The sequence below is a fragment of the Neolamprologus multifasciatus genome, chromosome 13 (assembly GCF_963576455.1).
Source record: "Neolamprologus multifasciatus chromosome 13, fNeoMul1.2, whole genome shotgun sequence".
In the NCBI taxonomy this organism is placed as follows: Eukaryota; Metazoa; Chordata; class Actinopteri; order Cichliformes; family Cichlidae; genus Neolamprologus; species Neolamprologus multifasciatus.
Window position 1 is genome coordinate 8,844,215 of NC_140451.1, and position 27,415 is coordinate 8,871,629.

Consider the following 27,415-nt stretch of genomic DNA (forward strand, 5'->3'; position numbering starts at 1 on the left):
TCTGACAAAATATGCCTGCAGACTTCAGGTGAGAACAAAGAAACCTTTTAGCTGCAGGCAATAAATTTCAGTCAATATCCAAAACACAATCTTGACAGGTGGGAAATTACAGCAAATACCCCGTGAGCAGCTGCTCTGAAAACAACTGACATATTTGTTTATAGTACAATCACATAATACACAACAACTTAACAAAAGCAACTTCAATATCAACAAAACAAATTAAAAAGAAACAAAAGTAAATAAATAAAATAACAAAACAAACAAACAAAACCAAAAAAAAAACGTATGCTAAGCTAACACAGCTAATTTATTCCGTAGTGAGGCTAGCTCATTACACAGTTCTCTTTCTTTAGAACTAACTGAAGCTTCTTTTGTCATGTAAGAAGTTTTCTTGATGTCTGCATCTATCAGAAATATCATCACATATCATCACAGAGAGATACGCACAGTTTGCCTCCCTTCAGCACCCAGAGTCCCGTTTTTGTTCATGTATGCTTAATCTTTTTTTCTCATTTGCATTATAATTCTCTCTCTTTTATCGATTAAAGTGTTTATAAGCCACAACTTTACAGCAGTCTGAGCCAGACTCACCAGTAATGATTACAATCTTTGACAAAAAGTTCATTGTTAATCGAGACTTTGTTGCTTCCTGCTATTTGTTGAAGTCTTTCTTCTCAGTGTAATAAATACCTGCAGCATCAGACAGCAACACTGCGACTCAGCTGCCCCTGGTGCCCCTGGATTACTCACTGATTGTTTGAATGTCTCTTAGGGTGTAGGAAGTGGCTTCTGTAATCTTTAAAGTTAGGTAGTAGATGATATTGCGAAGGTACCATGGCTCATTCTGTGAATTTCATATGTACACAACACGAAGTGGCAGGAAAACGTAAAAGGTAAAATTGATCTATGTCTAAATGAGAAAATACTACCATTTTGACATATGAAGTTAGTAAGCTGTGTGTTCTTTGCAGCAAGTTAATGCTGTTCTGAAAAGGTGTTAGCAGAAGTGATAGGTAGGGAGAAAACATTTTCTAGGACTAGCCCATTAGCTTAAAGTACCATGAAGTGTTGAATGACTATTGCTGGAAAACGTCTAATTTTTAAAAAGCATTAAAAGTTGCGATTACTAAATCATTATATCACTGGAAAAATATTGCCTGATGTCAGGTGACTTTCTGAACCTGCTCAGAAGCCTCTGGCTTGTATGCACGGCGAATCATCTTACCTAGTTTTGTACTGACAAGAATCTCATTGATTGACAGCGCCTGTTTATGCTGAACTGTTTGGAGCATTTATCTGGATCCTGCAGCCCCAGGAGTGTACTTTGGCCTCGATTGGCAGCTTTGGAAGGAGCTTTAGTTGTAAATGAGAAGGCAGATGTGATACATTGTGGCCTTGAGGAAAGAGATGGATGGCAGTGTGTGTTAGGTTAAGTCTTCCAGATAGAAACCTAGGCTGGAGCCTCCCACAGGGAGCCAACAAAGGTCGATTGTGTTTGGGATGACATGACAAGTCAGTTGTGTGTAATCCTGTATACTCCTCTTTCTTTCCCCTGCCCTGGGACTGAGGACTGAGGACTACATGGAAGGTTAGTTTGTTGTTTGGCTGTGGAGCTGTGGAATAGCTGCAGTTATTGCTACATCATGGCAACAATACAATAATAATAAATCCTTTTGTGCATTATTTTTATGTTTTACAATAAAAATACAAATACTCGCCATCTGGTGTGCCAGTATAAACTATGTGGATTAAACACGTAAGGAAGAAACTGCAGCTGAAGAGTACTGCTTGCTCTTAGCATTAGCAGTGCAACTTGAGCTGATAGCTGATAGAGTTGTCCATTGTCTATCGCACAATCTCCAGACTGTTAGCTGAGCTGCTGTACGTGGGTTCTGATAAAAAAAGAGAGCTCTGGATATCACACAAAACCAGACAGCCTTCTGCTAAAACTTCAGTATATCTCTTAAGCTTGCATGCATGTCTTTACATGTCATTTTTAAATGTATATTTTAGTTATTTAAATAACTAAGAGTGTGCTACTGTACTTTATTTTTGGTATTTTACACAGTAAAATACATGCAGATATTTAAGTCTTCTCTGAACTTCCTATTGCTTCTGTGGTTAAATGGATTTTGAGATCTTAACCTCAAAATATTGGCCATGCGGAATTAGATTTGATCGCCCAGTGCTTCATGCATTGTGCGGATGAATGGCAGTTTAATGGAGTAAAAATGGGACAAACTGCAGGTGCCACAGCACCTGACGATATGCACACACGCATGACTGCACACTCCGTATGCACGAAAGCATATCGCACACGTTGCCACACATTGCTTTCATTTCTCACATCACATGTTGCTGTCTGTCTTTTTTCTTCCTGACTCTCGCTCTCACTACTTAATCCTGGATGTGAGGCGAGAGGGTACCTGAGGTGCTTTAGCTGAGTGAAAATTACATTTACACTGACATGGAAAGGCAGGTCCATCCCTGGAGTGGAACTAACGTCTGGCTGGTGCTAGCCACCGTCGAGCATCCATTCTTATACAAAGCTCCCTGGAGGCTGCAGGTTTGCAGCTCACTTTTTTCAGGAGCTTGGTGGAGGGAGGTGTCACAGTCACCGCCAACATCTCAGTCAGCTGTTTTTTTTTTCATCATTTCGCTAGCAGCCTTCCTATACTGAGTGGATGAGACAGAACCAGTGTACCATCTGCACATTTTTCTCCGTGTCTGATTTGCGTCTGATGAAACTAAACTGTCCCTTGACTCAGATTCTACTTCACGTGTGTAAGGATTAAGAGTCTTTCTAGCTGTGCGCCTACATTGCATTGATTTGGATTATTACGTGTTAGGGTATAACAAAAATGACACACATGGTAAATCCAAGAATAACTTGAAGAAAACAAACGGAGAGAACTTTATTTTCAAAAAGCTGTAAACAATTTGGAAGTTATAGATTAATTTAGCAGAGAAGAGACAAAAAAAGAATTAGATGACTGTTTCACTGAGTATCACCACCTTGAGAGAACATCTTAGTAATATTTTTTTCAAGAAAAAAAATAACATTTAAAATATTTGCTATTGTTTCTAAATGAAAGTGAAAAATGTGAAAGATAAAGGTGATGAACAGCTACTAATGGATTTTGTATGAAGCTTTGCAAACTAAAGTACCCAATTTGAATAATGCTTGACTTATTTGAAAAGCAACAAAATAAATAAATAAATATAGTGATCTTGGAAACAATCTATATAAGTATCCTGCATATTTTTTCAGTTGCTGCTGAAAAGTACGAATTGTTTTTTCCACTCTCCAAGGAGATGAAAATGAGTTCCTAAAGTAATGCGACTTGAAGGGAGGAGCATTAAGCAGCAAGTCAAATTGCTTTTTAAATGAATTTCAGGGCAAAGAAAGGAGTAGATCTTTGCTTCCCCTTCATCACTGCCACAATGGTCAATTCTCTCTGGGTAATGACACCTTGATGATAGTACTAACTTCTCCTGATGAGACCAATGGAGACAGGCTTCCTGAAAAGCGACCAATTAGCTCCAACCCCTGAGATCCATGTAGCTTAGATGCTGTGACATGGCGATGGTAACTGGGGGCATGTGGCAAGCTCCTTAGTCTGATCGAGTTAAACGTGGCCAGCGGTGGTGACCCTGAGGTTAAAGGATCACCGACAAATAGCTAGATAGTGTCTCTCTCACGACAAATGGAACAGCACCAATGAGCTTATTCGTCCCCCTCCTCTCCCTCCACCACTACCACAGCTGATCCTACTTCTGCCTGGCACTTGCAAAGTAGAGGCAAGAGTCGTGCCTCTTCACAGAAATGCCACACTGTACATCTATGCATACATTATGTTGTTTACTGTTGGTCCTGCAGGGTTCAAGGACCTCTCCCAATAAATTGCCCTCAAAAATATCCTTCTTGACTTTTGTAAGATAGAAGTTTCACTTGTCGTGAATGTCAGAATGTGATATCACTGTATGCATACACACGGGTGGGTGCATACACACAGCTAACTTTAGCTATGACAGAGTGTGGAGCTTTTAAAGAACTGCCACTTCCTCTGAGAAGAAGACCTGAGCTATAAATCATTTAGTGTGCTGTCCAATGTGGAACAGCTACAAAAATCAATCATACGCAATTGCTTCAAATCTCTGTCTTGGACTTTTTTAGAGGCTCTGCAGCTTGGACCAAGAGCTGCAGTTTCAAACATATGTTAAAGAAGGCGATGAGACAAAGGTTAGCCGGTTGTTAACACCATTACATTGCTTGTTTCCTAATCAGGGTGAAAACAAATATCTGTGATGAATGACTTCTCTTCCCCTCCCGTCCTCATTCCCTGTCTCTCTGTGGTCAATGTGTACACTAAGTGGGATGGCTAATAAGTCCCCGTTGGGCTGCATGGCTGGCTCCCAGCTAATCACTTTTTTAAACAGAATCTTCAAAGTGTGCCCTCTTGTCTGATGTTAATCTGGGCCAAGTGGAGGCTCTGTAGATTGATGGATGTAGGCAGTGGCGAGATTGGCTCAAGTAAGCTCTGCTCCATCCAAATCATCAGTCTGCCCATTTGAATAATGCGCTATGGGTGACAATGTAAAAGTTCTAACATTGACATTATTATGAGCAGCCATTAATTTTAGATAGTGATGGTGGACTTGGGTCAATGACAAGGAAAATGTTGCATTTATTCTTAAATGAAGGGTGTGCATGGAGAGAATGTGTCTCATTTATTTGTTAACGACTTACAAGACTAGACTATGGCACTGATCAGACTATGTGTTGAGTATATACTGAGACTCCCAACAGAGCTCCACTAACAAGAGCAAAATAAATGACTCCTGGGTAGGTTTTCTACACTGTGCAGTATTTTGTTATATGATCTGTTAACCTTTAAAGTAGTAGAGAAGACGCCGTTAAGATTGCCTGTTCAGTATTTATTCAGTATGCTTACATGTTATATGACATAACAACAATTGTAAAAAAAAATGGTTTATTGGGGGAAGTGGGAGAAATATGATGACACCTTGAACTGTGCTGGCTCAGAAACCAAGAATCAAATCAGGTATTAGTTTAAGATGTTTCTTGTTTAAGTTCAACCAATGGCCTTTTTTTCTCTCCCCCACTTATAATTTCCTGTTTGCAGTTTCATAAAGGCCTCAACCCCACCCAAAAAAATTATAGAGAAAAATATCACATGAAGTTTTTAAACTGCACTGTGTAGGCAGAGACAATTCCCTGGATGATTGTTTCCAAGTTGTGTAGCACCACTTCCATGACAACATGGATCAACATGGATATTTTGCTGCAGTTGGGCTAAAGAGGCAGCTTACTGACTCCAGCTTATTAGCCTTGTTTAACACATTAAATGGCTGATGAATTGAGTGCAGATCCCCGGGGATTTCGTTTGCTCAAATTAAGCCCCAATCATCTTTCTTTTTCTCATCTTACTATGAGATGGCGCTGGAGAATTTGCTGTCGGTCTTTTCGCTGAAATGGTGGACCTGATTGAGAAACAGAAGCTTTCATCTGCGCTTCTTGAGACATATATGAGTCAATTTGCTTTGGTTCCACTGTATCATGTAGGAGTGGGGGGGGGGGGGGGGGGGGGGGGATGGAACAGTGGATGGACTGTTATTGATTACAGCATGGGGAGGGGGGTCGGAACCACCAAAGTGAGCTGACTATGGTAATGCTTAAACAGATCGATTAAAGTGATGTGCATCTGAGGCACGAGTGCGCTTCAATAAATCCTCCTACCCTTGCTAAGAGCGTTGTGTTTTGGATTCTTCAGCGTGACCGAGACTGAGAGGCTTGTACAGCATAGCAAACAACATCTGTGAACAAAAACCAAAGTGTGCATAAAGACAAGCTACTGAGAATTGACTACTGCTTTGTATCATGTTAATTTAAAATATAAAGCCAAAATGAACTATTATATTTAAATTAAAATGAAATAATTCAAGTTTAGACTTTGTCTGTTTGTTGAACTGAGTTTATTTGTTTGTCTCTAAACCAAAAACCTACCAAAAAGCATGAATACATAAGATGGGCAATGTCATAGCCTGACCAGGTGTTCTCTCTTATTTGGGACTGCATAGTTTCGTTTTGTAATTTGTCTCCAATCTCACTTATAGAGAAAATGTCCCACATTCTGATTGGCTCTATTTTAGAAACTTTTCAGAAGACAGAGACGCTGGTTAAGATTAGCCTTTTCAATAAAGCATATAGTTAGGGCTGCTGTTGTGATTTGGCACCATATAAATAAAACTGAATAGAAAATCAAATTGAATGGTTATCCATCTATGTGTTAGCCCCATACATGCCAACCCTCCCAATTTTTCCGGGAGAATCCCGAATTTCAGTGCCCCTCCCAAAAATGTCCTGGAGCCACCATTCTCCCGAATTTCTCCCAAATTCCACCCAGACAAAGAAATTGCTAAACCATCCTTAATTGGGCTGCTGTTTCCGGCCTGACAATAATAACCGCGACACCTCGAAGTCAAGCATGGGAATGCCACTGGCTACTGCCCCCCCCCCCCCCCCCCCCCCGCCAAAAAAACCCAAAAAACAGCCCTTTTGAATGTCTCCCTAATTCTGAGGTGTCAAGGTTGGCAACTCAGGGCGTACCCCGCCTCTCGCCCTACGACAGTTGATCCAGGCTCCATCCAGCACCTCTCAGCATTAGTAATATCCTGGATTATCTCACACTATCATTCTCTTTGCTCCACGTTCAGTTTGTTGGAAAAGATGTGCAGCTCACGAGCATGTTTCACATCTTGGCTGACATATATCAGTTCCAATTCCAGACCTAATTTAAGACAAACAAGGTCAAGTCGACGTTCTAAACAAGCCATTTTTAGTCTCTTTTGTGCTGGTCTCCACAGCCCAAACACATTTCCCATCTGTTCACACAAAGCGGTTGCAGCTGTTGGATGGATTCCAAGTGTTTCTGTTGGGGGCTGATCTTGTGGTTATCTAGGTAGCAAGTGAAATCCACTAACCCATGTTGGCTACTGTTAGAAGCCTCTGCAGAGAAGCAAGCTTCAAACATTTCAAAGCCCTGTCTTTTCAAAGGAATCTGCCTTAAGTTGTTGACATTTTATTTCAAACTATTGTTTGAAGAGACTCACCCTTTACTGACTTTAAAATGCGGAGGCTAGATTTTTAATAAAGTCAGTGTGAGTAAGCACAGTGGGCAGAAGCCGAGCAGGTTTGGTGAATATGCCTACTTTTTTTCTTCTTTTTTTGGCTTTTTTTGATCTGTTGATTCTAAAGATATTTCTGTTACACTTCTCATCTGTATTTTCATGTTTGAGGCGTGAAGGTCTGCGCTTGCTTCGTGGCCAAACAATCACAGATCCCCATGTAGTCTGTGAAAGTCTATCAGACACATGGAGACAAAAGGGACATAATAATAATGAATGTTTTTAAAAATCTGGCCAAGGGATTGAATTGGTGATTTTGACCAGTGAGTTCATCATCACCCTGGTGAGCCAAAAATGGCCATCAAAGCCATTACAGTTTTATTTGGTTCAGCTGAAGGATTAGTGGGAAGGGATTAATATGGTGCAAGAGGGCAAAAATATACAGCACTTTCCTTCCCCTCTTCCTCTGCTTTCATTTCCCTCCCAGATCTGTTAGATTTGCCGTGCTGATGCCCAGGAGCATTTTCCAGGAGAGGAGCTTAAATGCAAAATGAGAGAGTAGGTCATTAAAGACAATCGCATCTCAGGACAATTCCATTAGCTTTAAATACATTATGGCTAAATGAAACCTTTTGCATTTTTATATAATGCTGTGTTGATTAATGAAAATGGCTCAGTAAACCAACAGTTAATACCTTTTTTAACCACGCAGCGACACCTGATTGTTCATAAATGTTATTATGGCATAAATGCTTTCATGAGGATTTGCCATTATGCATCCTTCGTCTACGTATTGAGCATTGAGCGAGCAATTTTATATCGTGTGTATATTTATAATTTACAGTTCACTGCCTTTATGCTTTGCCATTCAGCTGGAAGCAGTCGGATGGTTGCAATATCTACCACAGTCACGGGACCACAGCAGCCCCAAAATGCTTTTTGGTTGCACATGAATGGATCCACTTGATCTCCAAAGCGTTATTTTTTCTATACAGCATGAGTTGTGTTTGCTGTGTGCAGATGGTGTTGACCTCTCTAGAATCTCACAACAGCTGGTGTGTGTAGGTGGGATCCAGGGAACCACAAGGCCCGGCACGCAACATCAGTGTAATAGAAGTCCTAAAAGAAGCCAGTGCTACATTGCTAGTGTTAAATTATCATTAATGAGCTCACAGACCACTCCGTGTTGCATCACGCTCACAAGAAAATGGAATATTTAGACTTTCCTTGGGTTGATCAAATTACATGTAAAAAATTAATTATGTCTGCTTTTTAAAAAAAGAAAATCTTTGAAATACGGTTCGTGTCTGCCGCCGCCGGTCAGAGGATGGTTAATCATGTTCCCCGAGCGGAGGTCTGGAAGTCAGAAATCCCACTCTACCATGTTGTACTCGAGTTTTGCTGATGAATGACCCCGGTTCCCCACCGTCATACATATTCATGCATACCCATGTTGATGTAAAGGCACTTAGCACATGAAGCACTAGCTAGCCCTCCACTCTGTGGAGGAAACTTGTTAATTCACGCAGACTAATAAGCAGGTTTCCATGGAGACAAGATCAGAAATGGGAGGAGGCTCTGTGTGCCATCATATCTTACTGGATATTGCTATCAGCTAATACAGACTATAGATCATGTGAGGGGAACATGATACATATTTTAAACTCGTGTGTCTACATAGGGATGTGTGCTAGCGTTACAGTGTTTGGATTCACGGTAGCATGAACATCAGTTGTGAAGGTTACACTTTCATTTTTCGTTTCATTATTTCATTCCAATTGATTTGCAGAGTTCACCTCAGTCCCACGAACTGCAAACTGTTTGACGACGTGCATTTATGCGATCAATACTTGGCCCCGGCTTGCCAAAGCTGAGACTGTTGCCACATGTACAAAAAAAAAAAAAAAATCAGATGACAGGTGGAAAGTAATTGTATAATTCAATCTGTGAAGCGCACACACACCAGTTCACATCCATTCCACCTGTGTGGCGGATCTTAAATTACAATCGAAAAAAGTCCCAAAGAGACTGCAATTGTTCTGCCCCCGTCTCTCCTCAAATGGAGATGTGCTTAATCATATTGTTCGAGTCAAATGCGCCCTTTTCTGGGTAAAGCTGCCTTTACAGCAGCAAGCTGCGACAATTGATATCACTGGAGCAATGTTGTTTCCAGGCTTCAGCTGCAGCGTGCTTGAAATAAAGCTATCCGACAAGTGGAACAAAAGTGAGAAATCTATTAATGACTTCAAGCCTAAACATGACTTTAATTGTATAGCTGTCATGTCCTCTTTCACTGCTAGATTGCTGACCTGGAATAAGTGAAAGTAAATCTGGAAAAGAGTATAAAGTCAGAGGTTGTACATGTATTGAATTAAGGGGAACTCAGACATTTATCCACCGGGGCGGTCCGAACAGAGAGAGGAAAGGCCCTTTGGCATAATCCAAAGTTATGAATCGGTTTCACCTCTCAGGCAGTGCTAGCACACCCACTTTGTGTGATCGCCAGCTGTTATTGCTACGCCGAATGACCGACCATTAATCTTGTCTCTGCAACCAGCAGGTGAATCTAAGTCAAGAAGCAAGAGCATAAGATACAGAAAGTGGTGACAGTAAAGCATGAGCCAGATCAACTTCAAGAGGACTTTATGTATGTTGTAACAACCCTTTTGGGTTCTAGCACCACTAGGGGGGGTTGCCCAACTATTGTAGTAGCTATGGGGGTCTCCTAGTGGGTGTGTGTTGTTGCGGCAGCCATTCCATGCTGCTCATGTTCCATTCTCCAAGAAAACACCTTACTGTTGTAACAAGCTGGCGCTGGCGATACCAATCCCCGCGCATGTATGCTCGGACGAGTACAGCCGAGGAGACCTGGCATTATAAAGTGTAATGTTGCTGACGGCGAATAAAGGTCTGTTATTGGATTTAACCGACTGGCTTCGGGTTATTCAGCTAATCCCCACACCACACGCTCGCTGGACCTGCTAGCCGCTCCTTCCTCGTCAGACTGCTGTTACAATGTGTGTGGCAGCGCTGTGGTGGAGGTAGCGGTGGTCTTTGTTCTTACAACTTTCACCAGTAACTAAAGCAGTGACATTATTATTATTGTCCTTTTACCCATTGGAAACATAAACAACAGCACAGATCAGTTACTTTCAGCTGTTTTCATCACTTTTTAAAAATGTCCTACTTCATGCTAATACTTAAACGTGAGCTAGCTAGTGTTAGCTACCTTTTAGCATTTGAATCTCCATGACACACAGGGACGTTGTAATAAACTGAGAGTCAAGGCTCCTTACTGCCTCAATTAAGCATCACTCGGTGCTAACTAAGTGTACTGACCTCCTTCAGATAATGTTTAGAAAAGTTCAAGCCTGCAGAGCATGTATCAAAATGATGACATGGTACTGCAATTCTACCACTTCTTGCCTTTCAAAAACAGCAAACTTCACACAGCGCAGCGATTTGCTCAGTGCTGATGTTTGCAAAGCCGAGCCCTTTCAGTTTGTCTGACAGCTTCACACATGCAAGTGTCTCCAAGGAAAAAGGTGGTGATTGTTTGGGACTGTTCAGAGAAGTCCTTCTCATTGCTAACGCTGGTTTCAATTTCACTAATTAGGCATTTTTCACAAAATCCAAAATTCTGATTTATGCAGTCCATTGCCTATCGCTTCTTTAAGGATATCATTTAAATGTACTGTGAGATAGTAAGACGGTGAGCATTGAACACAATGGCAAACTTGTCAGCAAGACACACAGATTACTATTAAAATTACTATTTTAACAACCTAACATAGAGGCAAAACTATATACTTTGGGTCTGAGCCTTCCAAAACTACAAGCCCTACAATAGCCTTTTTATAGACTCCTTAAAGATTTGGAGCGATAGTCATTCCATTTTTAGACGTTTAAAACTAATTGGAGAAAGCAACATAGTTAAACTGATTATCCACAATACTTGAATGAAAATCCTTTGCAGTCTGTGTCTGCCTGGAGTCACCCATGGGCATCACAAAATACTGCGTTGCCTCCCTTGAGATGCTCTGTCTGGCTTTTACCTTCAGCCACTGCTTGTGTTCGCATGTTTTTGCATTTAGTTGTGTCTTCAGTGAATAAAATGCATTCTCAGTTGAGGTCAGTTGAGGACTTGGCCATTTGAGAACATTCTCTTGGGTCGTTTTTTAAATGATGTTTTGGGTCATTATCTATCTGTACTTTGGAGTTCTGTTTCTTTACATTTTGCAGCGTTTGACTTTATACACTGTTTCCACATCATCGCTTCTTTTTGCAGAGCTGGGCAGGTTTTTCCAGTCCAAATTTGACCTTTCACTCTTTCAGCATTAACAGATGTATAAATCCTCTTTAGAAACAGAAAAAAGCAAATCTTGACTTTTCTTAACTCTTTTTTCTTCTTCTTCTTTTATTACTAAGAAAATAATTCTTCAGTTGTCCACGTTATTGTGTCTTGTGGTTTTTTTTAGGCCTTTTGTTGTTTAATTTTAAAAGCCAACACATTGTAGTTTTGGCGACTCCTAAAGGTTCTATCGCCTCGCTGTTAGGTGTCACATGCATCCACAACACTTCAGATCACATATCAAGGGTTCCTGTCAAATACTACCAATGCAAAATCAATACTTGGAATGAACTCCATACCTTTTATTGCCTTTAATTTTTCAAGAAACACTCAGGAAACAGCAGAAACTGGCTGTCAGCTCTCAAAAGTAAGAGCATATTTTTTGTTAAAACCCTTAAAATTAAAGGTGAAAGTCTAGCTTCATTCCCATCCTGATTGCTTCATTTCCAATCTATTGTGCTGAGCAGAGACAAAATTACACAAAGTGCCACCGTCCAAATATTTATGGGTCCGACTGTAGATGGGAGATGAGTCAGAGCAATGAATAATTCTTTTTTCTTAGTGTGCGCAAATTGCTTCTTATCATTGTGGTAGTGCATAAAAATGTTTTATTTCAGAAGCCACTCTGTAGTGAGTCACGGTTATCTTTGCTTTCACTAATAACGGGCACGTAGGCTACGCTGACGTGGCAATGACTGACTAATGCGACAAACTCTTACTGACCAGTGAAATTCAAACATTTGCATTAAAGCACTATGATGGAAATGTGAATTCCCCTTTTAAGGTTCTTTTATGGCCCTTTATCAGTCACCTCGCAGCAAATTCATGAGTTTTATCCACCGCATACTCATTAATTAATCTGTAATCCAAAACGGCCTTTCAGTCAGACAGTATTGTCCATCTGCTGGGGCCTCTTGAATGTTTTTGTTACGCCACTACTGTGATGTGACAGTTTGAGTCAGAGCTGACTGAGGAGAGCGTGGCTGACAGCTGAAGCACAGCTCAGCCTCTCCAAAGACGCTGATTTCCTGCTTCATATATGCTCAAATGCCCCCACCCAACCAACTAACCAACACAACACGACGACGCCACACAACTCATGCAGGGGGGGGTAACAGATTCCTGTTGGCATGGCAACCGTGTGGGATTGTGTTTAATTTGTCTTGATAGGTAATGCTAACAACGCCACGGCGTAAAATTGCTCAAGAGCAAAACGCATTTGAATCTCGCGAGCAGCAGTCATTTGCTGTAGAGCCGTTTTTCCTTTTATTTGTATTTTCGGTGTCAGGAGATATAAGTGTGTTCAAATATTGAATAAGCTCTGGCAGCATCCTGTGTACAAGCTTTTTGTTTAAAGAGAAAAATAAATGTTTCTGAGCAAACTGTGATTTATTTTCAGAATCACTCTAAAACATCAGGGGTAGAAACAATCCCCCTGAAGTCTCCTGATGTCTACCTATTTGTCATGGATACTGCGCCTTTGACCACGTCTGTGCTGACTGGACTGCCAATGATTATGAGAAAAAAAAAGAAACAGAAAAATTATGCAAGTCTCCCATCGTGCTTGTCAGCAGTTCTTCCTGGCTGAAGGCGAGCTCAGCGAGCTGCCCTTTGAGCTAAATCCATTCCGTTCATACTTAATTTTGAAGTTTCCGCCTGCGCAAATAAATAACTGTATCGCTCCCACAGATATATCTACAAAGGCACAGAGCTGTGGCTCTTTCTAATTTTGGATCGCACACTAAAGTGGCTCTCCTAATTTTCCACCTCTTTTGTCTAAATAGCAATCGCTCCTGTAAAGTCAAAAATCTGTGTTTAAGCACGATGTTTACACTGTGATTTGGTGGCCACCCCAGGTCAAACGCCGCTGTTGTGTTTTGCCCAGCAGGCTGTTTTGCAGCTTGGTGGTTCCATCAAGCAGGGCTGTGCATCAAGGAGCAGGCAGGAGGAGACTGGAGGGAGGGAGGTGGACGAGCAAGGAACAGCTTGAAATAGGAGTTGACTGCTGACATTCACCTAACTGCCCTCTATAAGGAAAAGAATAAAAGAATAAGCAGGGGGGAGGCTAGAATGAGAGATGGAGGGGAGCGTGTGATTATGGTTACTAAGACTACAGCATGCTGCCCTGTTAAAAAAGGGAGGGGCTTGGAGGAAGGTCAGGCAGCTGAGGTACAACCAGCTAAATCAACTCTGAAGTGTGAGGTCCCCGGTGGCATTGGGGTTGAGGAAATGTAGCTGTTTAGGTTGCTCAGGAGGAACATAGATTGTTGCTGAGAATGGGACCTTACGCACGCCACGGCTTATGGCGCACACACACACACACCCCGGGGCTGTAAATCACTTTGATACGCCACATAAAAAGGGATAAAAGATGTAGGAAGAGATGCAGAGACAAGTATACGAGATATGGTTTATTTTTTGAATTTGTGCGATTTGAAAACATTTCCCCTGGGGATGATGGGTCACTCGGAATCTGTGCTCACTGCATTCGAATAGCACGCCAGGGCCCGTGTTTAACACCACCTAGATCGTCAGCTAGGCTGAAATCCTCCCTGACTCCATCCCTGATGTCTGTATCCTGTGACGTCTTGGAAACAGACTGCCAAGCTTGAGCTGCTCACAGAAAGGAAATGATGCAACATAAATTTCAAGGCAAAGATCCTCTGTCTTTCTTCCTCTCCCTCCACACACACACACACACATGCACACACACACATACACACACACCCTGCAGGGTGAAAATCAACACCTTTTCAAGAGTGAGTCAATGCAGAAACAAATAGCTAACAAAGCTGATGCTGCCGTGGTGTCTCGGACGTAAAAAGAACTGTGCTTAAGCACACAGCTGCTCTTTGGCACATTTATTTTCTAGGATACAGAAGGAACCAGGACGATCAGGACAAAGCAGAATAAAAGGCTGGACAAACGCCATGGTTACTGTAATCAACATAATACTGGACAAGGAAGCTCTTGATTAACTCGATTAAGAAATTTGGCTATCTTCCTCCTCGGCATTGATTGGGTTGAACATCTGACTAAGCAGCTACCCATTAACTGTAAGGGCACTTTCCGTGCATCCACATTCATCTCTGGCAGGAAGCTTCCCTCCCCTTTAGGTTCAAAGTGCTGATCCTCTCACGCCAGGGAGGGTGAAGCGATTGAAAGCTGATTAAAAACAGACTGCATTCGGAAAGCAAGCCGCAAGCAAGATGCCATCATTATGCCTATTATGAACGGGTATCATCAGCAGCCTTGTCATTAGCATCATTCTCCATCAGGGTCATCTGATGAATCAATGTGAGGGGTCAGTCATTTTGCTTCTTCCGAGAAATCTGTTCATGTCGCGCAAATTCTGTTAATAACCTAAGGTGCTGGCTTCATTTGAAAGAACATTTTCTGTTGTAATCACTTCTTCACAACAACAACAAAGATCTCAGCTTGTTTAATCGCTACTTCACACTCTGATGAAGATTCCTGACTAGAGAATGATCACTTTTCTGAATAAAATCACAGCTCAGATAATGTCAGCAGAAAGCCTTTTCTTTTGAAACACGCGTTTGCTTAACTTTCCGAGCACGCCACACTTCCCTCTGCTGTATTTGTGCATGGCATGTAGAATTCATGAGCTGATGCAGATATATCAGTTGCGCAGAGTTAAGTGTGTGTGGCCACACATGCTGACAGTAGCACTTTAGAAGCCTTTTTTTCTGATTAAACTTGCTCTTTGGCAGCCTAAGTGCTGCCTGTCCTGTCCTAAATGCAGTCACTCACTGGTCCACACACCCTTGAGCAACATTTCTGTCCACCAGGATGTCAAGTTACTAAATCGTGAGCGTTGCCAAAGTTCCCGAAGCTGTAATCATGCCGCTCTTGTGGGGCTGCTGGATCTTGATTGTAGCTCAGACTTTCTTGGACAGTATGGACTACTTAGTTATTTGGTCAGAATATAAAATGATCTGCTTCAGGTCATAACAAATCAGAGGGAATGTGGATCTTGAATGCAACTCTGGTGGGGATTTTTTTAATTTTACAGGCAGGTTTACATTACAGTTTGGATTTTCTTCTGCTTAAAGATGGCGAGAGTCTTCACTTTGGCATTCCCAAGCTGTGCCCCCCCCCCCCCCCCCCCCTCCAAAAAAAAAAAAAATCTTGCCAGGGATGTTATTTGTGTTCTTTGGTGTTTACAGTTGCTAAAAAGAAGATAAAGTCAGACCGGTTGTCTCTTTAAATCAAGCTGCAGTGTTGATGTGCCCTCAAGCTGAAATGGTAAGAACCATTTCCACCTCTGCGGCAGGGAGCTTGACCAAATAGGCGCACTAGAGCGCTTCAAACGTGATTCTCATTCCCTTGGTCACTTTTGGTCTATGGTCGCCTCCACTCCCGGAGAGGAAAGGATTTTTTTTCAGTTTTTTTCTTCTTCTTTCTTTTTTTTTTAACAGAGTTTTTTTCCCCCACAGCGCATCACCGACACATTATTTAATTTTTATTTTCTTCTCTCTCTCTTTCTTTTTTGTTCCATCCGCAGAACTCAGTGGCAGTCGCCTCAATCCATTTACCGCTGGCTGGTACGCCTATCTCTTCCTCGCCGTTGCAATCTGTTGATAACTCCACTTGCAAGCTGCAGTTTATTGTGTTTCGCAATGGGAAACTCTTCCCTTGCACCGGCAATTCGTCAAATCTCGCAGACGACGGGAAGCGTAGGAGCGTTTCAACACCAGTTGCTTTCACCAAATTAGGTAAGAGGAAATCCATTTTTATCATCATGCCTGTGATGTCAACGCCGTGCTGTATTTGCCGACACGGACATGCTTTACACACGCACACACGCGCGGACATAGCCGTAGTCCATCAGTTTGCTCTGCGCAACATGTTGACACACCGCTCCCGTGCGTATTCCCGGAATAAATGAAAGAACTCTGTTGCGGTTTCATTTACTCTGATTACAGAGGGCAGCGCGTGCTTCAGATCACCCTGCACACTCCGCTGCTGCATCGTGTCCGAAAACACACCATGTTTTAGCAAAAATATTATTATTTTTTGGTTTTGAAATGAAAGTTAACTGCAACACTTCACACACCAGTCTATCACCCGCAGTCAGCTGTCTGACACTTGTCTAGCCTGTGTGCATGTGTGTGTATAGCGGCCGTGGGGGTGGGGGGTTCGTCCTCTCATGCCCATGCTTTTTTTGTGCCACAGCACTTACAGACTTTCCACATGATTTCCTTTACTGAATGTGTTGCTTTCCTTGCAGATGGGTGCAGCCTCGGGAGCGCCGTGCACTCTGTTACTATTGCTCTGAGGCACTTCGCGCTGGGTGTAGACCCCACCGCAGCCTATTGGGATTTTGACCTGCTGGATGGACACGGTGGCTGGAGGGCAGAGGGCTGCCACATAACAGGCTCCGGGGGCAACACGACCACCATTCATTGCACCCACCATAATAACTTTGCTGTGCTAATGGTGAGTAGTCTCCTGTGTGGTACCGGTGTCATTCTTTTTTTTTTTTTACCATGACCTCCCCCCCCCCTCCCCTCACCCCCACCACTACATAAATGCTTCCTCCTCTGCTTAAGGCCTGTTATGGATCAAATGCATCTGTTTTCACCGTGGAATAGGCTGGAGTCACGTGTTTTAAGAAGGGACCTTTAATCGCTTCCTTTTATTGTTGCTCCTCTTCAGCAGAGGGAAAAGGATTTGTCAAATGCGTTACGGGGATTTATTGGCTTTGGAGTATGCGCTATGCTAAAAAAAAAAAAAAAAAAAAAAAAGAAAAGAAAAGAAAAAAAAGAAAAGAAAAGAAAAGAAAAATTCTTCCCCCCACCCCGTATCCTGGAAAGTTGCGGGTGTTGTATAGTCTGCCACCTTTTTTCCAAAAAGCAGCACAGCAGCTGAAATAGAAGCGATGCTCAAGAGAAGGAGCGCCTTGTCAGGAGCTATTCGCCTCCGAGCGCAAGTGGTGTGCTAATTGGTTGCAACCATCGCAGAGAGAAAAAAAAGAAAAGAAATGTTGGACTGCAAAGCGTAGGATCGTTCATCTGTGTCGCTCAAGTTGGTCTAGACGCCGACGAGATGCCTTCTTCCGACGACGTCCCTCTGTTCGAATTGATTTCATGAGGATAATACCAAAAGCGCAATGGCATCGCATCGCCCAGTCGCTCCATAGAGCTGCTGCGCCTGGTCCGCTTTTTTGGATGAAAAGAAATCCTCCGGATGTTTACCGAAGAGTGGCATTCGTTAGACTGGGAGGTCAGTCCTCGGCAGAGCATGAAAAGTGTTGTGCTTGAGATGTCGGTGCTTTTCCGAGTTGCTTCTTTTTTGTCTTCCCTTTTATCTGCATATTTTATGAAGCCGCTGTTCAATTTGGTTGTTGTTCCGAGTGTGGAAATGAGCTGGGTCGAGGATGGAGGAGAAAAAAGGAAGAAGAAGAACAGCCGCATAGGAATGGGGGGAAAAAGAGTGGGGCATGAGGGGAAAAGCGGCACATAAAAACGGCATGGGGTGGTGGTGGTGGTGGAGAAGGGGTGGGGGGTGTTGCTCGAGGGGGGGAGTGGGGTGTCTGTGGAGAACACTGAGCTGTTGTCAGATGGAGAGCAGATGTCAGATTGTCATTGCACATGTATTCTCTATCAAACGCGAGGCTCGGGCAGGCGCACCGTCAGTGGGCACCTTGTGACTGTCAGAATAAACGCTAAATCGGCATTTTTATTATTATTATTATTTTGCTCAAATTTCCCGGCTGCAGATGAATGATTTGAACTTCAAGACACGTACGATAAGTAGCAGGTAGTCATAGCGATGGTAGAAAGCCGTGACGGGAATGTCCACATCGTGGTCTAATGTGAGCTTTTGCGCCGGGGATTGCGCGTCTAATAATGCAGTCACCACACCCGCCTGCTCTCTGCAGTGCCCAAGAAAGAAGGACCTTTTATTTACGGACTTGTGACATCATTCTCCTGATGGTCTCATCTAAAATACTGTACTATTGCAACGGGGATATTTATAGCCCAGGGTGGCTTCTGCAAGTACTAAACCTGTTGCATAATCTTTTGCATGTCAATCTGAGGGGAATTGCCAATTACAGCCCGACTGCAAGTTGACCATTTTTAATTTACAGTACTCACAAGTGGGGGGGGGGCTCCATCAGTGAAGCCACCGTTTGTGACTAATGCAGTAAAAGCACAGCGACCAGCTTAAGCTCAGCTCTTGCTTTTGGTGTTCTAAAGCAAAATCAGAGTAACAAGTTGAGCCGAGTTCCACATTTCAGCTGCTGTGGGTGAAGTTAAACAAGGTGACCGTGATGTGTTTTTTATTCTCTGGGTGTCAAGTCATGGCTTAGCCATCATGCTGGTGTCTTGCATAGCTGTATCACCTCCCTTACACCTGACCCCGAGATGCTTTTATATCAACTGTCTGCAGTGTGCAGTTGAAGTGTCTGTCAGGGTTAGCAAAGGACATGCAGGGTGGGTGGATGTTGGACATTGAAATATCCCATTCCTGTTGATCTTGACTTTTTCTTTTCCATTGAGTTCTTACTGTGTCTGTGTGTGGAGATGATTAGTCTACAAATAGCATGGCAGCCTAATACAATTGTCCCTGGGCACTGATGTTTGGAATATAAAAAGCACTCTAATGACAATCTTTTTGACTTGGCTCAGAAGGAATTACACGGTAGAGAATATCCCTCTCCTGGCTTTGTGATCAGAATGCCAAAGACATGACTTTTGGATAGGATCTGTGTGGAAATTTGGTGTAGGTGTAACAAATGCCTTACTTTTTCTCTTTTTTTGACATGGGAAGGCAGGTGGCGCTGACCTGTTACCTTCCAACTAGTGATACAAGTTGTTTCAGATGTGGGTCAGGTATTAAAAAGACTCCCTCTATTTTGGATTTTTTTTTCTTCCTCTCCTTCCTGCACTGAGCTGAACATGAAGCTGTTACAATGCAGCCGCTACAGATTTCAGCACCGGGGACAGTTCCCATGCATTTCTCTGTCTTCCTCCTTCTGTCCCGCCTCCTCCTCTTGCACCCCCCCCCCTTCCCCTCCCCCATCTGCCTCCTGCAAGCCTGTGTCTGTCTGACTGAAGGGAGGGCTGACTCACTCGTTTACAGCAATGCAGCCTCATCATCAGTCTTCATCACAGTGACAAGCCTCAACCCCACATTCCCAGCAACCTTTTAACCCCTTCTACGAGACACACCCCTCTTCTGTAACCACGCTGAGTACGGTGTGCTGTCTCGGAGGTAGCAGGATTCATTTATTTATGCATGTATTTCCTGAGGAGATAATGTCGATGAAGGAGTTCATGCATTTTACTGCTGCAGCGGTCCAGACTGTTTAATATGCAGGAGCAGACCTTTAGAACGAAAGAGAGACATGGTGTGGGTGGCTGGGTTTTGTAAGTATCCAATCATAACAAAGGGCCCAAGGCCGAGGTCCAATAAGGGAAGAGCTGTTTAGAGATATATCCCCATGCACTGTACACAATATAACGAATATGTCAAGGGAAGTGGGTTCCTATAGAGTGGTGGATCCTCTGTTTTATCCTCAAGTGAAACAGGAGACCTGTTGGTTAAACACGGCAGAGTCACATACAGTGTAATGGTAAGTTTGTAGTACTGTTTAGTGTTTGCAGATGATGGCTTTAATGAGAAGATGATGACAGATGAAAGAGTCATGGTAGGCTGATTGTTTAGATCCTTTAGTTACAATACAATCCAACAAGTGCAGAATTTACAGTTAAAGCCCAAACAGTATCGGTGGGTGATGTTAACAGCTTTTTAAGAATGAGAAGCAAAAGAAGTTGACCAATGAAAGATTTGACAGATTGGCCACAAGGCTCGCAAAATTTCAAAATCTCTGGTAGCCCTTCGGGCAGGCATTCTTCAGTTTTTGGTAGCCCAAAATAAATTTAAGTAGCCCGAATAAAAAAGAAAGCTATTTTTTTTAATGTTTTGTTTCATTTACAATATTATACATTAAAGTATAATATTGTAACGGAAACAAAAGTTAATCAAAAAAATTGTTAAAATACAAATCACAACAACTGTATAAAAATTACAACCATCAACTCAAATACTTGGTTCTGATTGAACAGAAATTTCTATGAACTTGTAAGAACCGTGTAGAACATCAGTCTGTGTCATATCCTGAATCTGAAATTTCCACTGAAGTCACGGGTAAGAGGCAAGTGGAACCAAGATCTAGGCCATTTGCTTTTTGAAGTTTGCAAAGACTGATACATTTTGCCAAAGGTAGTTCACTCTTTGCAATATAGCACGCTGTTCTAAACAGCTTTTTCAGGAGTTCTTGTTGTGCTTGGTTTATTTTTAGTATGTTTTTTTTGCAATTGCTGTTTGTTCTGGGAAAGATTGCAGACTGGACAATAATGCATTTCTTGCATTTCTCATGGGTTCTGATGGGGTCTTTCTTAAAATGACTGGTCCCAGTAACAAAGGCGCTTGTCGACTCAGAAATCAAATGAAACTCACAACACACCTGGCAGAACATCATGTTATTTAGCTTGTCATATTCCAGCCACAGAAATTCTTTTGTCCATGAAACCAAAAAAGCTGCGCTTTCTTTTTGCCTCATAGTCTGATTTGTCATAACTTTTCCGTTTTGCGGTAGGCTTTTCTTTGGCTGCCCCTTCTTCACCCTGACCTGTCTTATTTGGCTGAGCAGAACTAAAATACCAGCTGAAATCCTGCTGCTTTTACACACGCACTCACATAACGGTCAGCGATTCTTTGCGCTCTCAACCTCTCACATGTTTAAGCTTGCTGCAAGAGATTTCACTTGTCGCGTTTGAATAGTAAGCTAATGAGTGATAAGACGATGTCAGAGGAATTGGTGCGCAATTAATCGTCACTCACCAATCAGTGCTGCTGCTCTCTACACACCGTTCGCGCGATCGCAAAATGAAAGTGAAAGCAAAAAACAAGCGCAAATTCAAACGCGATTTCAATATGTCACATATTGACAGTGGCTCATCGATGCCAATGACATAATTACTCAGCTACATTGGCGAAAGAATGCAAAAGCATAGACATATATTTTCCTTCCTATAATAGCCCGACGGGCAGGGCTGAGTTAGATTTTGGTAGCCCGACTGGAAAAATCGCTAGCCCCGGGACGTCGGGCTAGCGATTTTGCGAGCCCTGGGCCGTGTTGTAGGCAGATCATGGTTCTGGATGGAATGCCATCCAGCTTTAATGTCAGTAACTCATATTGCTAAAAAAAAGTTTGATACATTGGCAGGTCAGAAGCAGAGAATCTGGGTACCAGGAAATACCATGAACTAACATAATGAGATAAAAGTTCAAACTTAACCTAAGACACAGAGAACAACCGCTAACAAAATAAAACAGGAAAAAAGACAGAAGGGAACGGGTGAACCCAGACCAACTGGACAGAGGAGATGCTAAAGGACAAAATCATAGAAGCGAGACAAGAGTGGGACAGAACACGAAAGGCAACTAACTAAATACTGTTTAACCAAGATACACAAGAGACTGCTGGAAGATATAAATGATATCACGGCGAAAATCTACACAATACAAGCTATGTTACATAAAAAGGGAACAAAATTCAAACACAAGTGATTCTCAAATCCAAAAGGAATCACCATCCCACAAAAACTCAAAACCATGGGTCCAAGACCGAGGCACCATTAAGCTGTTAATACATCACTGTGACAGCAGCCGACTGAGGGAAAGCAAGTTTCAACTATTTTCTGTTATACAGAATTTGGCATTTTAGATCAGTGTTTCCCACAGTGGAGTAACAAAGGTCATGAGTTGTAAGGAAACTATAAACTGCTTTTACACACAGGGTCACGAGTAAACAGTAAAAGCCTAGAAACACTGCTTTAATCTCTGATGATGGCATGTTGCATTTATGAACTTGTATTTTTAATTCACTAGCTGGGCCCACGTCCTCATTTAAGCTTGACAGCGTTTTAGTAGGTAAAAGTGAATGCTTTGACATGAATTGAGCTGCGGTTTGGGGAAGGCCTCGAAGAGGACTGGCGATGGCTCCCGGGCTTGGCAGATCCCCATGTACTAAATAGAAGTGAAGAAGTTGAAGAATGGAGAAGAAGAAGAGAGGGAGGGTGGGGCACGTACTGGGGCAAGAACTAGGGGAACCTATATAGATGACAGCCGGAAGGAGCGTGTTTGGAGGCGTGGTCCTGCTCCTGAAATTCTGATACATAATCTCCAAAATAAAATAAGGTAACTAAACGTCACACAGTAAAGTGGATTTTTTCTCTAAAATGTTGAGGTGGTAAATGTTCAATCAAATTTACATACCAGAGTAAAGTCTGGTACCGTGACAAAGTGCGGTGAAATATTTTAAATATCCTTAGTCAGTGGTTGGCAGATTAGCTGATCTCAGTGCCAGCCCATGTCACCAGCCTGTAGCTCAGCTGATCTCCTTATACACATTCAAAATGGTAAAGCTGTTTTAGCATTAGCCTGCTTACAGTTTCTGCTGCATCTGCAGGCTACTTTGCAACCCACCTCCATTCCAACTCCTTTAATGCTGCGTCTGAACTGTAATGGACCATAGACTGAGATTTATTGTGTCATTCTAGCCCGAGTACCTCCCGTTTTAGGACACTTGCATAGATACTTTCAAAATGACCAAACAAACCATGATTCACTTGGCTGCTGCGCCTCCACCTTGAACCAAACCAGCCAAGACAGGATCCCATCTAGATAAATTACCTCTCAAAGGCTGAGCCTTCTGCAAGCCCGATACTGCTGTGACATTACTGCTGACATCTGGTGCTGACCACCAGGTCTTGTCTCCTACAGAGAGGAAGAAAATATCTGTAGGGCACAATGTCCCTAAGAATCCATCCATTCATTGTCTTATCCTTATCCTAGGTGGAATAATCCGGCTGCATTTCTCAAATATTAGATCAGATCATTGCATCAGCTTTGCTTTGGTCTATGATTCATTCAGAAATGTGTACTGCCACCTGGATCACGATCATTGTCTCCTAAGGGAAATAAAGGATGAAGGAGGGAATAGGAGCGATACATTCAGAAATCCTTCTGCCCTTTTGCTTCATCTTAAAGATGCCAACTGGCTGTGTTCTAGAAAACATCATCAAAAGGGAGTTGTTTATTCAAATTCAATCCACATTTGGTGTTTTCGTCTTCGGCAATAATGGCTAATGCACACAGACTGTAAGTTGTGCTGGATACGTGTTGCTAATTGAAAATAACCTCCCGGCTACTTTCAGATCCTCTGTAGTTCAGAAACACTGTTTTCTTGTTCGGGTCTCATTTTCTCAGTCTGTTTTGGTTTTTTTTTGTTTTTTTCCAGCAACACATAAGTTATGTGTCCTCATTAGTCCTTTGTCCACATCTGTGCTCAAGGCAGACATAATGAGACAACAAGCCAGCTTTCATTGTTCGCCCACAAGCGAGACCCAGCTCCTGCCTCCCTCGACTTTATCCTCACACCCTGGACTTTTCTATCTACGAGACGTGTTCATGCTGAAGGAGCTTTGCTGTGTGTGTTTTAGGTGATGAAGGGATTTACAGTGGTAACGATGATGACCCGTTTAGATATGCAACCATGTCTCAAAGCACTATGTTGATATTTTCTGTTGATAGGCATTGTTGTGGGAGGGGAAGAGGGATGATAGGCTATGATATCTACAGAGGGAAAGGGTGGCGATGCCTTGTGATGGCGTGTTAGATGACAGTGGATTGAAAAAAAAAGGTTTGTTTTGAGAAAACAGGCCACTTGACAATATACACTTTTTAATACGTACAATAGCCATGAACTAAATATCTCACATGCAGTAACTGTGGTTTTCAATTAGGCTATGTTGACATTCTTGTTGGGAGTTAAAGGAGAAGAAAAACACTTTTCTGGTCAGACACAGCTAAAATGTGGTTATCAAGTATTTAAGCTTAAATGATAGACAATGTGTTAATTAGTGTCCTTAAGGGCCCTTTCATAACTGGCACTAATTTGTTAACTAACTTGTTTCCTTGGTGATCTGATCACAAGCAGACTCCTCTAAGTACCAATGCGCCAATGACACACAGAGGACACGCTGAGCTCAGACCACATTCGGAGGAAGTTTGGGCAACATATGGCCAATTCTTCTAGCAGTTTGCATGCGAATGAGTCCTTGACCACACAAAAGGATCACCCACTCAACTGATGTGCTTCTTGCTGTGGAAAAACAACAACACGTTTTGTTGATCGCTATAACAGGTTCAGTGCGGACAACTATTATTAGTCATTTGTTTTACATGGCCGATTGCGCAGCTAAAAATTAAGCCCTGTTAATCATGGTTTGTGTTGACTCGTGATAGCTCCAGGTGACAGGACAAGAAGCCTGCTGAGCTGTGTCTGTAAAATGGCCTACATTTGTATAGCGCTTTACTCAGTCCCTAAGGACCCCAAAGTGCTTTACACCACATTCAGTCATTCACCCATTCACACACTGGCAATGGCAAGCTACATTGTAGCCAGAGCTGCCCTGGGGCGCACTGACAGAGGCGAGGCTGCCGGACACTGGCGCCACCGGGCCCTCTGACCACCACCAGTAGGCAACATGGGGTTGGTATCTTGCCCAAGGATATTTGGCATGCAGCCAGGAGGCTGGGATCGAACCACCGACCTTCTGATTAGTGGCTGACCTGCTCTGCCACCTGAGCTACCGCCACCCACGTAGAGCTGTTGTTGTCCTGCACATTGGGATTTGGGGTCGGCAAAAGAAAAGAATGCATTTGCTATTTAACAGGATAAGATCTCATCACAATTGGCCACTTGAGACACATACGGAGACCGACATACACTATATTGCCAAAGTATTTGCTGCCTTCACGGACATATAAACTGAAGTGACATCCCATTCTTAATCCGTAGGGTTTAATATGATGTTGGCCCACCCTTTCCAGTTATAACAGCTTTAAGTCTTCTGGGAAGGCTTTCCACAAGATTTAGGAGCGTGTTTATAGGATTTTTTTTTTACCATTCTTCTAGAAGTGTATTTGTGAGGTCAGACAGTGATGTTGGACGAAAAGGCCACCGTCTCCGCTCTAATTCATCAAGCATTAAGGGTTCTTTTCACTGGAACTAAGGTTGAAAAACAACCCCATGCAATAAACCCCCTTCCACCAAACTTTACATTTGGCACAGTGTACTCAGACAAGTACCGTTTTCCTGGCAACCGCCAAACTCAGACTTATCCATCGGATGCAGCCGCTTGGACATGGAAACCCATTCCGTGAAACTCTCCATGCACTGTTCTTGAGCTAATCTGAAGGCCACATCAAGTTTGAAGGTCTGTGGCGATTGATTCTGCAGAAAGTTGGCGACATCTGCACACTGCGTGCCTCACCATCCACTGACCCCACTCTGTGGTATTACGTGGTCAACCACTTCATGGCTGAGTTGCTGTTGTTCCCTGTGCTTTCACGTTGTTATAATACCACTAACAGTTGCCTGCTGAATATTTAGTAGCGAGAATTTTTCATGACTGGACTTGTTGCACAGGTGGCATCTTATCATAGTATATAAAGAATATAAAATATGATTCTACGAGCATGCGATAGGCTGCACATAACCTGCTTAATGTGTGTTTGTGCTTCGCCGTAATCATACAGCTCAGGCTAATTCTTTGAGTAAATGCTAATTATTTGCAGCTCACTAAGCATCGTCTACCTTTCACCCTTCACCTCACTTACGCTTGTTCCAAACATGGCAGCTGGCAGACCAACTCTAATCCGCCTCATTCTGTGGCGAGGCAACCATGCAGCTTCCTCACGGGCGGCTGGCTTAACCAGCTACGCTGAGGCTCAGGTGTGTGCTGCACTCTGTGAACTTACTGCACTTACAGTCGAGTTTGGCTTAACTTAATATTTAATAAATGCACTCGTGTTCCATTTGAAAGCATTAACTTAAATTTGATGTCGGGCACGGTTACTTTGGCACATGAGGTTTGCTGTTTGTGTGTGTGTCTGTGTGTGCATCACTGCAGACTTTCTTTCTGTTGCTTCTGTTCTGATTTAAACTCTCTGTGTTTGCTGACTTGCTTTGGTGTGAAATGGGGAAAAAAAGGGGGGGCCGGCCCACCTCCACTCCCACAGCAGATTGCTGCTTGCCAATAAGCTGACATGTAATGCAGATTGTTTTCTTCCTGACTAATGAGTTCAGAGCTCACAGACCACCATTTATCTCAGACATCAACAGTTTTGCTCTGGCGTTTACACAGTAAGCCAATACTTGGCACTTTTTTCCCTTTTTAATGTGTGGCGCTCTGTATCGGACACTCTGTTTTTAATGCAGAGTGCCCCTCCTTTACCCTGTATACAAATTGCACTGCTTTAACCTATTGTTATTCAAATTATGTATGCTCCTCAACCAGAGTGTATGAAAGATTATAATAGTGCTTCTGGCAGCAGAAAGGATTGTTGCACTTAATGTGTGCGCGCGTCCACTGTGTGCTAAGAAATCTAATGGGATATTCGGTGGTCTCACTGTTTTGATGACGTTTATATGCAGTTACTGATTAACTGGCAGCTCAGCTTGGTGCTCAGAGTTTTACACACCGGCAAACTCGCTCGCTTGAAATATGAAACTGTCCTTGCTGACAAGCTGTCTTTATAAAAGATAACGACGCAGACGCATTTTGGTTTTATTTTCAAGTTGATGATTTTGGCACACATTTTCTCAAACAATTAGTGAGATATGAGCGCTTGAATGGGAATCAGTTCTTTTTTTTGCTAGAAGTATTATGCAGATTTGAGTACATCTGACGCGCAAGTCCACGATTACTCACAAATGATTAAAATGAAACAGGTCTCGCTTGTCCTCTCGCATGCGATAGGGGCCATCTGACATAAATGATTCATGTACTAGGACACTGTTGGTGCACAGAG

General features: G+C 42.7%; 1 protein-coding gene and 1 long non-coding RNA gene across 2 annotated transcripts in view; both read left to right on the plus strand.

The window, feature by feature from the left end:
* Positions 1-27,415, plus strand: part of adgra1b (adhesion G protein-coupled receptor A1b) — a 190,786-nt gene that overhangs the window by 110,991 nt on the left and 52,380 nt on the right. Inside the window, exons 13-14 of the mRNA XM_085183349.1 lie at positions 16,029-16,239; positions 16,755-16,963. Coding sequence (XP_085039475.1) covers positions 16,029-16,239; positions 16,755-16,963 — 420 coding nt within the window. The remainder of the gene's footprint in view (positions 1-16,028; positions 16,240-16,754; positions 16,964-27,415) is intronic.
* On the plus strand, positions 18,005-27,206 carry LOC146505000 (uncharacterized). Its single transcript, XR_014877702.1, has 2 exons — positions 18,005-24,221; positions 24,252-27,206. It is a non-coding gene; the product is annotated as an uncharacterized LOC146505000 (long non-coding RNA).